Below are 15,378 nucleotides of genomic sequence, written 5' to 3' on the forward strand. Positions count from 1 at the left end.
GGACAAGGGACTAGACACAAAAGATATGAAAGAGACATGTATAAGGAAAACCTTCATTTGTAAAGGTGTCTTCCCTCTGGGCCAGAAAGAGGATGATTAAAACCCTAGAAATGCTTATCGATGGACGAGACGAGGATGAAAATCTGCATAACAGAGACTTGTCTACTGTGCTTTGCCTGATAATTTCTCAGAACTGGCTCCCCCCCTACCCAGGGATAGTGTTTAAGGTGGTGGCTTGGGCCAGTTTGTGGAGTTACTCAGTTTTCCTGGCCCCCCCCCCCCCCCCCCCCCCGCCATGTTACTAAATTCTGTTTGTTTTTCTTCTGTTAATCTGTCACTTATGGGGGGGGGGGTCGAGGGCTCAGTTAAGAACCTAGAAGGGAAGAAGAAAAGTTATTTTTGCTCCCTTACACATCTTTTCCATTTGGCTTTTTGGGTTGTGTCCTTTATAATAAACTGGTGACTAGAAGTAAGGTGCTTTCCTGAGCTCTGGGAGTCCTATGAAATTACCAAACCTTAGCAGGATAGGGCAGGAGAGGGAATACCCACTTTATAGCCAGCGGGTCAGAAGTACTGGGACTTGCAACTGGCATCTGAAAAGGAACAGTATTGTGGGATGGAACCCTTTACCTGTGGGGTCTGCACTAGCTATGGATAGTTGGTGTCAGAACTGAATCAAATTCTTGGACGATGAAGGTCCCCAGAATATGTCAATTTGACATGATTATTCTCAGTTGAAGGCAACTGAGGAACAGCAGGTGCAGGGAAAGTCCTAAAAAGAGCATAAAACTCCTTTTGTGAAGGAAATTGACATTTACAAAGGAAATTTCCATTTGTAAAGGTGTCTCCCACTTCCGGACCAGGAAGCGGACCCTTACACGAGCAGCTCTGAGGAATGGAGAAGACGTTGACTTGAATCTGTATAACAATCTTAGTAAACGATCCTTGCTTATCAAACTCTCCTTAGTCACCTGCCCATAACTTACCACTCTCCTCCTTCAAAAGCCCCAAATCCCTTTTCTTTTGTTTAGCCTCTCCAGACTTTATTGCCTTCTGGGAGGGTTTATAAGCCCCCAAATTCTGGCGGCCTCCTTAAGCCACATTTCTTTGTGAATTTGCATGCATAGTGATGTGGGGAACAAAGGCAAAGGAAAAAAAAATTAAATTTCCTTACAACTTACAGCCCTTCGACATGTCCTTGAGACCCGGCAGAGTGACCTTCCTCTAGGAACTCAACTACCTCAATGTTAATACTTTGCTCAGGGCAAAAGGCAATCTTAGCTTAACATTATCCCGACTTCCAGAATCCTGGAAGTCTCCTTTAACATGTAGAAATTCCTTTGGAAACTTCCTTTATCTCTACCCTCCCAAGATATATGTCAGCAATCATCCTCTAGGTATATGTGCCACTGATATATACCTGAAGGGTCTCATGACTAAGGTTTTATTAGACAGTAATAAATGACCTTTTCCTAACAACAGCCAGCCCCTCAAGGTCCTGGAGACCTTGCTTCCAGAATTCCTTAGAGAGTTACACTATCCCTAACCCTTTCCCAACTTGAAAGTATATAATCAACCACCCCTCACAACTCCAGTGTGGCTCTTTCTGTCCATGGGTCCTGTCTCTGTGCTTTAATAAAACCACTGAAGATATCTCAAGAATTCTCTCTCGACCGTTCGCGTCGAACCCCAACATCTCCGTATCACATAGCATTTAATTAAATCTGTTTTTCTCTCCTGTTAATCTTTTTTTTTTTTTGTATGCTTATTTGTTTTTGAAAGAGAGACAGAGCGTGAGCGAGGGAAGGGCAGAGAGAGGAGGAGACAAAGAATCCGAAGCAAGCTCCGAGCTCTGAGCTGTCAGCCCAACGTGGGGCTCAAACCCACAGACTGTGAGATCATGACCTGAGCCAAGTTGGACTTTTAACCAACTGAGCCACCCAGGCGCCACTGTCTTTTTTCTTTCTTTCTTTCTTTCTTTTTTTGAGTTCATTTATTTATTTTTGAGAGAGAGAGATCGCGTGCGAGAGCTGGGGAGGGGCAGAGAGAGACAATCCCAAGCAGGCTCCATACAGTCAGCTCAGAGCCAGATATGCCTCGAACTCACAAACCATTGAGATCATGACCTGAGCCGAAATCAAGTCAGACGCTTAAGTGACTGAACCACCCAGGTGCCCCTAATCTGTCTTTTATCAGTTTGATTTTTGCCATCTCACTCGATAAAAAAAAAGAAAAAGTTTTTCCTACTCTATGACATCCTGTTGGTGTCAGGGTTTGGAAAAGTCTGCAAATTTGGTGTCAGGAGGGAAAAAAAAAATCTAACTATAGGAAAATACGCATCCCCCCCCCCCCCATGGTCTATAGTTTTCATGCAAACCCAATACAATTTTCAATGAGTTTATTTGTACAATATGTCACGAAACAGATTATTTAATGTATACGGAGGGACACAGAGCCAAGAACATTCAGTCCATTTCTGTAGAAGAAAAGAAAATGAGATAACTTATCTTACCAAATACCTAAAATTACATGTAAATTGTAGTGGTACTGATGACGGAGCCAAAGGCAAGCTAACGCCCGCAACTACCAACCCCCCTGCCCCTGCCCCCTGCCCCCCCCCACCTAGGTGAAATATGTGTGATATTCCTCAGGCATGCCTGGCTGCCCAAGAACAAAGAAAAGGAAAGAAAACAAATGATGAACTGATAAAGATCACAGCCATGCAGAACAGGAGTCTCCATCAGTTTAAAATATTTTAGTAAATTACAAGAAAAAGGCAATTTTATCAATAGCTTAATTCTCCGGAAACCTATGGACTCAGTGTCCTGGAACCCCAACATCACCCTCCTTCCACAGTGATATGGGAACAAAGGCAAGAAGGAAATGGCTAGATAAAATTAAGTTTCCTTATTACCTGCAGCCCATTGACAAATACTTGAGGCTGGCAGAGTAGAACATTTCTCCAGGAACTGTCTTAATGTTAATGCTTTGCTAGATGGAAAAACAATCTTAGCTTGACAATTGCTAGGCTTCCAGTATCCCTTGAGTCTTCTTTAGCATATGAAAATTCCGTTGGAAACTTCCCCTTGACTTTACCTCCCCCAGCTCCTGAGTATACAATCAGTCTTTCCCCGTAGTCCCAGGGCAGTGCTTTTTGTTCCACCGGTCCTGTCCCCATGCTTTAATAAAATCACTTTTTGCACCAAAGATGTCTCCAAGAATTCTTTCTTGGCCATCAGCTCCGAACCTCCATCACCCCAAAAGCTCATCACTTACGGGGAAAAATGAATCCCTGCTTTTCAAACCAATACTAAAAGTCAATTCTAGCAGATTAAACACCTGAATGTAAAAGGCAAAAATATAAAAATTTTAAAAGACTTTAAGATGTAGCAGCATTTTAAAAACAAAACATAGAATGTGGAAACAATGAGGAAAGGAGAAAGTTTGACTACATTCAAAAAGTTTGCGGCGCGGGGGGGGGGGGGGGCATCAAAAAACACCATAGAAAGGCTGGAAAGACAAAGAAGTGGGAAGATATTTATAACATACAACAAATAAAAATGAGTTCATAATATGTTTTTAAAAACTGTGAAAACTAATAAAGGGAAATCTCACTAGAACGGAGACGGGAGGTTGGGGGTGGGGGAAGGGGGTGTGGCTTTCATGCCTCAGTCTCACTGGTGGTGCCCATCAATTGCAAATCAAACGGGAAAAGGCGGGACTTTGTAAACAGGTACTATTTTACTATCCCGGTAGGAGGCAGGAATGCTTCCTCTCCAGTCCTCCCTCCCTGGCTTCCCGTGCCTCCTCCCTCCCCCCTGCCCCCCCCCCCCCCGAAATAAACCAATCTTTTGCCCGTAAAATAACTGGTACTTTGATTTTTTTTAAATTTTCTTAACATTTATTTATTTATTATTGAGAGAGAGAAACAGCGTGAGCAGGGGAGGGGCAGAGAGAGAGGGAGACACAGAATCGGAAGCAGGCTCCAGGCTCCCAGCTGTCAGCACAGAGCCCGATGCGGGGCTTGGACTCACAGACCTCGAGATCATGACCTGAGCCAAAGTCAGACGCTTAACCGACTGAGCCACTCAGGTGCCCCTGCTTTTTTAATTTAACAGAACACTCCTATTAATCAATGAGAAAACAAATACCAATACAAAATTAATTTAAACAGGCATCTCAGAGAACAAGAAAACTGAATGATGTGAAAAATTATGAAGTCTCAGTGAAGAAGTAGAAGTATTTTTATAAACTGCTGAAGGGAATGTCTTTTATTACAATCAGTTTATTTTTTACATTTTTTAGTCTTTTACTTTTTTTAATGTTTATTTTTGAGAGAGAGAGAGAGAGAGAGAGAGAGAGAGAGACAGAGTGCAAGCAGGGGAGGGGAAGAGAGAGAGGGAGACACAGAATCTGAAGCAGGTTCCAGGCTCCCAGCTGTCAGCACAGAGCCCGATGCGGGGCTTGGACTCACAGACCTCGAGATCATGACCTGAGCCAAAGTCAGACGCTTAACCGACTGAGCCACTCAGGTGCCCCTGCTTTTTTAATTTAACAGAACACTCCTATTAATCAATGAGAAAACAAATACCAATACAAAATTAATTTAAACAGGCATCTCAGAGAACAAGAAAACTGAATGATGTGAAAAATTATGAAGTCTCAGTGAAGAAGTAGAAGTATTTTTATAAACTGCTGAAGGGAATGTCTTTTATTACAATCAGTTTATTTTTTACATTTTTTAGTCTTTTTACTTTTTTTAATGTTTATTTTTGAGAGAGAGAGAGAGAGAGAGAGAGAGAGAGAGAGACAGAGTGCAAGCAGGGGAGGGGAAGAGAGAGAGGGAGACACAGAATCTGAAGCAGGTTCCAGGCTCCGAGCTGTCAGCACAGAGCCTGACACGGGGCTCGAACCCACGAACCCGGAGATCATGACCTGAGCTGAAACCAAGGGCTGGATGCTTAACCAACTGAGCCGCCCAGGTGCCCCAATTGCAATCAATTTAGAAGACTGTTTGGCATTTTCTAGTAAGTAGGAAAATACACATACATTCTACCTAAGAATTCCACTCTGAGGAATATACTTAAAGGGCACTCTTCTTGCACATTTGCACCAGATATGGTATAAGATTTTTTTAAAAACAAAACTGTAATTACAGCAAAAAAAAAGTATTACCATGACAGATAAGAATATTGTGGCATTATGTTATAGAATATTATATAGCAGTGACAGTCAATGGATGATAGCTATACATAGCAAGAAGTGTAAATCTCAGGGACATAATTTCAGAACAAAAGTATAAAAATATATACATACAATAGTATATATAATATACAATTACATATAGAGAGTTCAAAAGGTAGGTCTTAATAATTCATTTGGAAATATACATTGATGTGCAAACAATAAAAATGGGGGGATTATTAAGCACAAAATTTATGATTATGTTTACCTCTGGGCATGGAAAGCAGTAGGAGGGGGGGCTGGGGAAGGATATACACAGGGCATCCAAGATACTGTTACATCTTTTTCCTTAAGTAGAGCAGTTGTTTGTTACATGGGTATTTGTTGCGCCATGATCTCGTATGTGATTACATTTTATAAAAATTATTTTGTTTCTATTCAAAACTTAATAAAGGTAACTTAAAAATGATACTTATACAGTCAGGTAGTTTATATCAAAGTTATGCCAACTAGATATTTATATGTCAGAGGTTAATCGCCTGCAAGTTAAATAAGACCCAACAGATTTAAAACATAGAACAGATTTAAAACAACAGATCAAAAAAAAATTTTGTTTAATGCACAATATTTTCCAATTTTCTCTTCTCTCTCTCTCTCTCTCTCTCTCTCACTTCCTCCACCTTGATTCAGCTTGTGGTCATGTCTCTGCCTTCATTAATAAAGAAACATAAAAAAAAAAGTAACGTGACCCGTCATCCAACCAGCTGTTCAAGCCAAAAAGCTAAGAACTACCCATGATTTCTCCGTGTTGCTCCCCTCGCACAATGAATACACTGGTGAATCTTGTTGGCTCTCCCTCTAAAATATATCCCAAATTCATCCACTTCGTCTATCTCCATTGCTACTGTCCTATTCCAAGCCATCGTCATCACTTACAGAGATTACTAAAACAACCTTCCGCTCTTCTTGTTTCCATGCTTGCCTTCCTATAATCCTTTTTCTTCCCAGCAACCTTAGGAATCTTAAAAAAAAAAAAAAAAATGCAGAGAGACAGAGCGCAAGTGGGGGAGGGGCAAAGAGAGAAGGAGACACAGAATCCGAAGCAGGCTCCAGGCTCTGAGCTGTCAGCACAGAGCCCGATGCGGGGCTCGAACCCACGAACCATGAGATCATGACCTGAGCCGAAGTCGGACGCTCAACCGACTGAGCCACCCAGGCGCCCCATAGATAACATTTTTATATAGACTCTATAGCTGATATATCTGTATTTCTACCTTTTTCTCTGTATATTTCTCGTGATCTAGCAATTCTACTCCAGTATATGCCCAACAGAAATGCATTCATATGTGCATTTAAAGATACATACAAGAGGGGCTCTTGGCTGGCTCAGTTGATAGAGGTTCTGACTCTTGATTTCGAGGTTGTGGGTTCGAGCCCACATATAGAGATTACTTGAAAAAAATAAAATCTAAAAACTCAGAGGCACGTACAAGAATGTTCATAGCAGCACCATACCTTTAACAGGCAAATACTGGGAACAATTCAAATGTCCATCCACAATAGAATGGGTCCACTATACATTCATACAATTCATACAACTCTAGTCATACAGTGGAACAATGTACAGCAATAAGGAAGAACAAACTGTTGCTATGGCAACAATATGGATAAACCTTACAAATGGAAGGTCCAGTGATAGAGGCCAGACACAAAGAAGCAAGTGTCCTATGGTTGTATTTACAGTAAAATCCAAACACAGGCAAAACAAATCCAGGCGACAGAAGTCAGATCACGGTAACATTTGGAGAGGCGGGGTGGTGTCGGCATACCTTAACATCCTACATCCTAACTCTTGATCTAGGCAGTGATGATCTGGGTATGTTCATTTTGTTTAACAACAATTTGAATTGTACACTTGTAATCTGTGTTCTTTTTTTTTTAATTTTTAAATAATGTTTCTTTTTGAAAGAGAGAGAGAGAGGGAGAGACGACGAGTGGGGGAGGGGCAGAGAGAGAGAGAGAGAGAGAGAGAGAGAGGAGAGAGGGAGACACAGAACCCAAAGCAGGCTTCAAGTTGTTGGACACTTAACCAACTGAGCCACCCAGGCACCCCATAATCTGTGTACTTTTATGTGGGTGAGTTACACTTCAATTAAAAGTTTACTTTTTAAAAGCCCTGCCTATAAGTTCTTCTTGCCAAAAGGCATAAAACTTGAACATGAATCTAATCAAGATTTTAAAGCTAAATTCTATAGGAAATATGGAAAACAGAGGAACAAGTGACACATCCCTTTCAGAAGCAAACTAACAAATATGGAACGTGGGATATTTGGAAAGACAACGGCCTTATTTGTTGTTATTTGTTGCAAAAATCAATGTCAAGGGAAAGAAAGAAAGAAGAGAAAGGAAGGGGGAGAAAGAAATGTATTGCAACTGAAATGATACTTCTTTTTACTACAAAGTAGTACAAGTTATAAAAAATGGAAGCATGACTGTTATAAAAATACAGAGACTTCAATTTAAAAAGTGTTTTCTTTTTCTCCCTCATTCTCCAGACATTCTGCACATGCTACAATATTGTGTTGTTCTGCCTCTTTTTTTGTTTCAATTAAAATATATCTTCATAGTAGTACATATGAATTTACCTTAATTTAAATGGCTGGGTATTTTTCTATCATTTGTATCATTAAGTAGTATTATTCCAATATTTTCTATTAAAACGTAAATTATAATGCAGCTAGTCATTGTATATGTATTTGTCTCTATTTCAACTGGTGGAATAGATTCCCCTAGAAGTGGGATAGCTTGATCAAAATAAATGTACATTTGAATTTTTATTAGAATTTGCTAAATTTCTTCCAAACGGGTGGTACCAATATATGCTTCTACAATATATGTGCTTGTCCATTCACCCACATGTGGCCAACAGCAGATCATATCAATCTTTTATTTTTTTAAAGTTTTTGTTTTGTTTTGTTTTGGGGGGGAGAGAGAATCTCAAGCAGCCTCCACAGTCAGCGTAGAGCCTGACATGGGGCTCGATCTCACGACTATGTGATAATGACCTGAGCCGCAATCAGGAGCTAGATGCTCAACCGACTCAGCCACCCAGGTGCCCCTCAATCGTTCACATTTCTGCCAATCTGATAGACGAAAGCAGTCTTTTTTGCTTCATTTGCATTTGTTTGATTTTTAATAAGGCTGAGCGTTTTTTATAAGTCTGTTGGCCATTTGGATATTTTTATTTTAACAGCTTTTGAATATATTTTGCTTCGTTTTCTACTGGGCTATTCGGCATTATCTGTATGATTGGTAGGAGGCCTCAATACGTTAGGAATGTTAATATGTTATTTGCATAGGTTATTTGTACCTACTCTCCCAGTTCTTCATTTGTCTTCCAACTGCTTTTCCTTGCTTTTCTTGTGCAGAGTTTTTCATTTTATGCCTACTTTTATTTTCCTTTATGGTCTCTGTGGAAAGATTCATGCTCAGAAAGCCCTTCCCCATTTATCTGTTCATGTATTTATTCTTTCAACGTATGTTTGTCCAGCACCTGCTACATGCCTCTAGGTATGAAGCCGAGACAGCTGCCCTCCCAAAGCATAAAGTCTGGCGGGGTGAAGCAGAACTCTCATAAGTAAACAAACGTGAAGAAGACAGTTGTCGCCAGGGGAACTGCTCTGAAGGCCACAGAATGGGATGATGGATTAGGGAGAGACTGCATAGAAGATCTCGCCTGGGTGGTGGTGGTTACAGGGAGCCTGAGGAGGCGCCATTTGAGCTACAAGATGAACATGAGCGACAGATGGTTCCAGACATTAGCCCCGAGGCAGGAACGTACTTGGCAGGGTTGAGGGTATGAAAGCTACAGCAGAATGAACCTGGAGAGCCAACGGGGCAGGGTCACCCAAGGCCTGGAAGGCATAGACCAAGCACGGGAGCTTGGACTCCACCTTGAACTCTAAAAGGCACTATGGGCGGGGTGGGGGCCGGGCGGCTCAGTCAGTTAAGCACGGGACTCTTGAAATCGGAGAGTCGTGATCTCACCGTTTGTGAGTTCGAGCCCCACTTGGGCTCTGTGCTGACAGTGTGGAGCCTGCTTGAGATTGTCTCTCTCCCTCTCTCTCTGCCCCTCCCCCATCTGCACAAGCTCGCTCTCTCTCAAAATAAATAAACATTAAAAATAATAATAATAATTTTAAAAAGGCCATAGGAGGGTTTTATGAAAGAGGACCAAAGCAGTAGCCTGCGTTTTTCAAATATATCTACTTTTTTATGATGAAGCATATGCCAAAGTAGAGAAAATTATAATAGTCTGTTACACACTTATCTACCCGTTTTGTGCTTACATATTTTTATGAGAATCCTACACATCTTGCCATTGATCCCTGAACACTTCCAGTTCATCTCTAATAATTAAAGGTTTCTTTCCTTCTTCTTTTTAAGAAAATTTTTTAATGTTTTATTTATTTGTTTATTATTTTTGAGAGAGACAGAGTGCGGGCAGGGACGCGGCAGAGAGAGAAGGAGACACAGCATCTGAAGCAGGCTCTAGGCTCTGAGCTGTCAGCAGAGAGCCCGATGCAGAGCTTGAACTCACAAGCTGTGAGATCATGACCTGAGCTGAAGTCAGACGCTTAACCGACTGAGCCACCCAGGTGTCTCCTCCTTCTTCTTTTTTTTTTTTCCCTACAGAATCATAATGCCACCATCATACTAACAAAATTGACGAAGGGTTTCTTAATGTCATTTAACAGCCAGTCCATATTAAAATTTCTCCAACTTTTCTGACAGTTGGTTTGTTCAAATCAGGATTCTAACGAGCCACAGATTGCATTTAGTGACACGTCTCTTTAATGCTTTTAATCTAGAGCAGAACTTGGTTCCTTTTGTCCCTCCCTCCACTATCCAACATTCTGCCTTAAACCACAGATAGTGCCCTTCTTCCATCCTTCCCTCTTTCTCATTCTTCCTTCTATCTCTCTCCAAGAAACATTTATTAAAATCCAAGCACAGTGCTGGGCACTGAGGAAACTCGCGGTTTCTGTCTTCCCAGATGGTATATCTACCTGAGTCTCCATTTCTCCAATGTGCTATTAACACCGTTACAGGAGTAACCAACCCGAAGGGTACAAAGGCACCTCTCTTTCTCCTGCTCAGAAAATCCAAGCATTTCCCATTTTCTGTGGAACCACGTTAGAGACATAGATGGGAATTGGGGTCCCAGCTCCACTGCTGACCAGCTCTGTGGCTTTGGGTAAGTTGCTTAATGTAGCCATGCCTCCGTTTCCCCGGTTAGCCAAGGAGGATCCTACTGCCCACTTCAAATGCTTATATCATACAGTTGAACCAGCAAAAGATACTTGGACTTCATCTCTGGGCACCACGTTTTGGATGAGCCTGAGAGCATAGGCACTTTGGTAGCAGCCTAATTTGCCTTCTAATTCGCAAGAGCACTAGGTTAGAATATGAGCCTGTGACATGGTTCCTATTATTACCACGTTAGGAAGTGAGGATTCGATTTGGGGCCCCAGTTCTTGCTACTTGCTCATGTGAAGACCGAATAAAACAATGTATCTAAACACCTTTGCGTGGTGCCTGGCACAAAGAAAGCACTCAGTAAGGCATTGTTCTTTTACTATTGTTAACACACATATAAAAATAAAATAAATAACTGAAATATACCTGTGCAAACTTTCATGAATTCTCCTGTTACTTAGTTTCACAGAATGTTGCTGGGTAACCTCTGGTTGGTGCAACCCAGGAACTGAATTTTTAATTTGATTTCAACTTCATTTTTAATAGCCACATATGGCTCCTAGCTACCATGTAGGGCAATGAAACGGTCAGTGACCGACCAGGTCCTACTTGCCTTTTTCACATGCTATGGGACGTGGGAAGCCAGTTTGCCTAACCAGTTTTGCCTCCCCCGTAATCTTCCTTGAGGCAGCAAAACTTCTCTTTTCCATTTGGGTGAACCCTGTCCTCAATATCATCTCCTGAGATGCATAGGTCACTCTGGCTTGGCTTGCGGTGGGGGCGGGGGAGAATCACTAGGCCAGATTGGTCAGGGTCAGCCTTGAGACTCTGTAGGAACTATTTAGAAAGAGATGCTCTAAGGTTGCTCTGGGGGGAAGAAGATCTGCCTGGAAATTAAACCTTCAGAGAAGAAGGCAGAAGCAGGGGATGGACGGTTGCTCAATAACATTATTTGAGCACCTAGATCCAGCTTTTCCTGAAGTCATTACTATCATTACACTGTTCAGTTACATGAACCAATAAATTCTTTTAACTAATGCCAGTGTAATTAGCTATGTGTATAACTTGCCACTGTAAACATTCTGACTAATATACACTATGCTGTCTACTTGGAATCCCTTTGCATTTCTTGTCTACAAACTGAAAGCTTACTTTAAAACCTACCACAGGGGGGGCGCCTGGGTGGCTCAGTGGGTTAAGTGTCCGACTTCGGCTCAGGTCACGATCTCACGGTCCGTGAGTTCGAGCCCCGCGTCGGGCTCTGGGCTGACAGCTCGGAGCCTGGAGCCTGTTTCACATTCTGTGTCTCCCTCTCTCTCTGACCCTCCCCCGTTCATGCTCTGTCTCTCTCTGTCTCAAAAATAAATAAACCTTAAAAAAAAAAAATTTAAAACCTACCACAAATATCACCTCCTCTGTGAAGCCTTCCCAAAGCACAAAGGCAGAAATAATTGTTCCCTTTGTGGAATTTACATAACTCCTGTTACGTGTTTTTCTCTGCACTGAACAAAGTATATTATGGTTTAGTTTATAATCTTCCTCCATTTACCCCTCTTCCATCTCTGAAATGTCAGTGTCCAGCATATCTCAGCACACAGCATGCACTCAACATGTAAATCGAAGATGAATTTATTTGACTTTAAGTTATCATAGCCTAGGGGCACCTGAGTGGCTCAGTCAGTTACGCATCTGACTTCGGCTCAGGTCATGATCGTGCGGTTTGTGGGTTTCAGCCCCACATCGGGCTCTCTGCCATCAGCTTGGAGCCTGGAGCCTGGAGCCTGCTTTAGATTCTGTGTCTCCCTCTCTCTCTGCCCCTCCCCAGCTATCGCTCGCGTGCTCTCTCTCTAAAATAAATGAACATTAAACAAATAAAATATTAAGTTATTATATAGCCTAATATTTTACGCAGTTTGTTGCTGCCTTTATTTGTTAAAATAAGTATTTTATTATGGTGAACTATATGAAATTGCCGATATTTGACATTTCGGGCTCCAGAAGTGGCAATTTCATATTGTCCAACATAATAAATATTGATAATTATTATAGATATCCTAAGGGCACTTTATCGTATCTGAAGTCCACAGTCAGTGGACAGAAAGATACAAGCCTGAATGCTAAGATGATAAAAGAGAAGAAAAAATTTACCAGTACCAAGGACTGTCATGAATATGTGAAAATGTTTATTTATTTACGTGTTTTTAAAGGTTTATTTATTTATTTTGAGAGAGAGAGAGACGGTGTGAGCAGGGAAGGGGCAGAGAGAGAGGGAGAGAGAGAATCCTAAGCAGGCTCCGTGCGGCCAGTGCAAAGCCTGTTGTCGGGCTTGAACCCACGAACCGTGAAATCGTGGCCTGGCTCAAAACTGACAGTCGGACACTTAACCGACTCGGGTACAGTTGTAAGGGCCTCACAAGGATCAATTCACTTCATCTTCATAACAAGCCTAGGAGGCAGGTACTGCTATGATCCCCAATGGACACATGAGGAAACGGAAGCAGAGGGGTTTGGTATTTTGCCTCGGGTCGCCGAACAATTAAGAGACAGAGCCAGGATTCTAACCCAAGTAGCCTGACTGCAGGGTCCTTGTTCTGAAACACACATTACGCTAACTCTTACCCATGATGCTCCATTGTGCTGGCAGAACTCTGTCACCCAACAAATGTAATTCAGAAACTGCTCACTGATGGGAGTGCAAGGAAGCCGTCCCCTCTATTTACTGCTGCAGAATACAACTTCCCAAACGTAGCGGCACGAAACCACAACTGTTCCTCATGCTCGTGGGCTCTGTGAGTCAGGGGGTTAAGACAGGCACAGGGGGATGGCTTGTCTCTGCTCCATACTGCCCGGGACCTCAGACGGAAGGACGAAGTGGCCGGGGGCCGCGTGACTGGGGAGTTGAGCCCAGGTGGACCTAGTGTCCCCACGTGGGTCCTCCGAAAACCTGGGCCTCTCGCGGCTCGGCAGCTGGATTCGGAGAGGGCGAAGCCAGAGAAAACATTCCAAGGGTAGAAGGATGGAGCCACAAGGCTTCTCTGGACCTGGTCTCCGAGCTGGCGTCACTGCCCTCACCTTGGCTACAGACAAGCAAGGCACTGAGGCCAGCCCAGGTTCAAGGAGGGGGAGTCAGGCTCCTGCTCCTCCTCTCCGTTGAAGAGGGGCGAGGTAACACTGCACGTGAGTGGGACACCGTCCCAGCCACTTTAGCAAACGACTGGTGCAGAGTCAGAGAGGCTGCTGACAGAGCAGTAGGTCCAGCTGTAGGTTACGGAACAGGCAGCCAACAGTGGCTTCAACAGCAAGAGGGGTAATTGTGTCTGGAAACGAAAGGGCCAGGGGCAGAGCGAGTCCGGGGCTATTTAGTGGTTCAGTGATGTCATCCAGGAGCCCAGTGCTTTCCATCTTTTCACTCTGCCACCTGTACGTCGCACATCCAAAGTGTCTCAGTCCTTCATTTTCGGTGGGCCGCGGCAATCCCGAGCATCAGAAGGAGGCAACGTGTCAAGCAAAGAAAACGAAGGGTATTTCTTCCCATGGGTGGCTTTACGCGCCCAAGAATAACCTCGGAGCCCACTTAGCTTCAGCTCACGTTGGTCAGGGACCTGACCTTGCCCGTGTTCCCGCCGTATCTGGAAAGGGCGCAGGGAAAGAAAGCGCCCAGCATTTGGGCCCCTTAATACTGTGAAGAGAAGTGAGAAGCGTTTCCACTAATAAAAAAAGGAAGAGCGAGAATCACTCCTGAGTCACCAGTGTCTGCCACGAATGTGGGCAGCCGTCCACCTGTTTAGCAGATATTAGCTGATCGCTAACCACACATCGGGCCTGCTAAGAGGCAGGCAGAGCAGTGAGTAAGACACAGCATCCCTGCCCTCCTAAGGCTTGCAGTCTGGTGTGGACCAGAACACGGAACAAGCAGTTATAATTAAGTACAAATGTGGCAAGTGTCAAGGCAAAAATGCATGTAATCAACACACAGTTTGCCACAATAAAAATACTTCTTCCGGAGGTTTATTGACAGGAAAGACAAGGTTCCAGTTATAAAATCTAAAAGAAGCACAAGGTCCTTCCTAAGCCTGCAGGGTAAGCACGGAAAACGATGAGTTTTCCCAGTATGGAGGAGAATGAAGCACCGTACCTGGGGAATAGATGAGTCCTCATCAAAAGAAAAGTGACTCGACTGAGAGTCAGAGACGATTCATCGGGATTTACCACAGACCCAGTGAACCCTCTGAGACTAGCCAGCCTTCCCTCCAACTGCACGCTCACCAAACAAACCTTGGATTATTCCCTCACTTACCCGCATACCAGGATGGAATTTTCCAGTGTCTGCAAAGTTACATCTGTCACCATAAAGTGTCATTTTGGTCAATTTAATGTGCGTGTGAACCGTGACCTGAAAACTGAGCAAACAGCTCTTCAAAGCCAAAAACACGGGCGGGGACCCCACAGTGAGCCCCACTCTGTGCCATCCCAGGACGTGACGCTGGCCTGGTCCGTGACGGCACTAAAAACCCACCTTGTACGTTCCTTTGATAACAGCTATGGCATCCGCCAACTGCTGATTGTAGCATTTTCTTATGATGTCCTCATTCTGCAAACCAAAAAATAAATACAATGAGCACCATAATGTAGCTTCAAATATAGCTCTCACACCTACTAACGGACTCCATATAAAACCATCATTCAGATCATCACAAATCTTGTGAACACTTCAATTTGCAACCATTTCTCCTACACTAAAGCTATTACACTGCAGTCAATTTTTACTTACACTTAACCAAAGGCAATAGAGAGCTCACGTGGATAAAAATAAATACAGATCATCTGAGCATGTTCTTTCGCTTTACATATCTTTTTAGTGTCTTCCTGGAACTGCTTTTAAAGGTAATAAAATCTACTTATGATTCATATCTTGTCCCGGTCCTTATACCTTTT

The 15,378-nt window shown here is 43.0% G+C and overlaps 1 protein-coding gene across 2 annotated transcripts in view; it reads right to left on the reverse strand.

Moving 5' to 3' along the window:
• The window catches only part of CB4H10orf67 (chromosome B4 C10orf67 homolog), a 163,160-nt gene that overhangs the window by 122,021 nt on the left and 25,761 nt on the right, over positions 1-15,378 (reverse strand). For both annotated transcript variants that reach the window (XR_008299952.1, XM_027073637.2), the window contains exon 4: positions 14,960-15,034. Coding sequence is in view for 1 of the 2 variants with exons in the window: in XM_027073637.2 (XP_026929438.2) it covers positions 14,960-15,034 (75 nt within the window). In the remaining variant the exon portion in view is untranslated. The remainder of the gene's footprint in view (positions 1-14,959; positions 15,035-15,378) is intronic.

The sequence above is a fragment of the Acinonyx jubatus genome, chromosome B4, assembly GCF_027475565.1.
Source record: "Acinonyx jubatus isolate Ajub_Pintada_27869175 chromosome B4, VMU_Ajub_asm_v1.0, whole genome shotgun sequence".
NCBI classification, from domain to species: Eukaryota; Metazoa; Chordata; class Mammalia; order Carnivora; family Felidae; genus Acinonyx; species Acinonyx jubatus.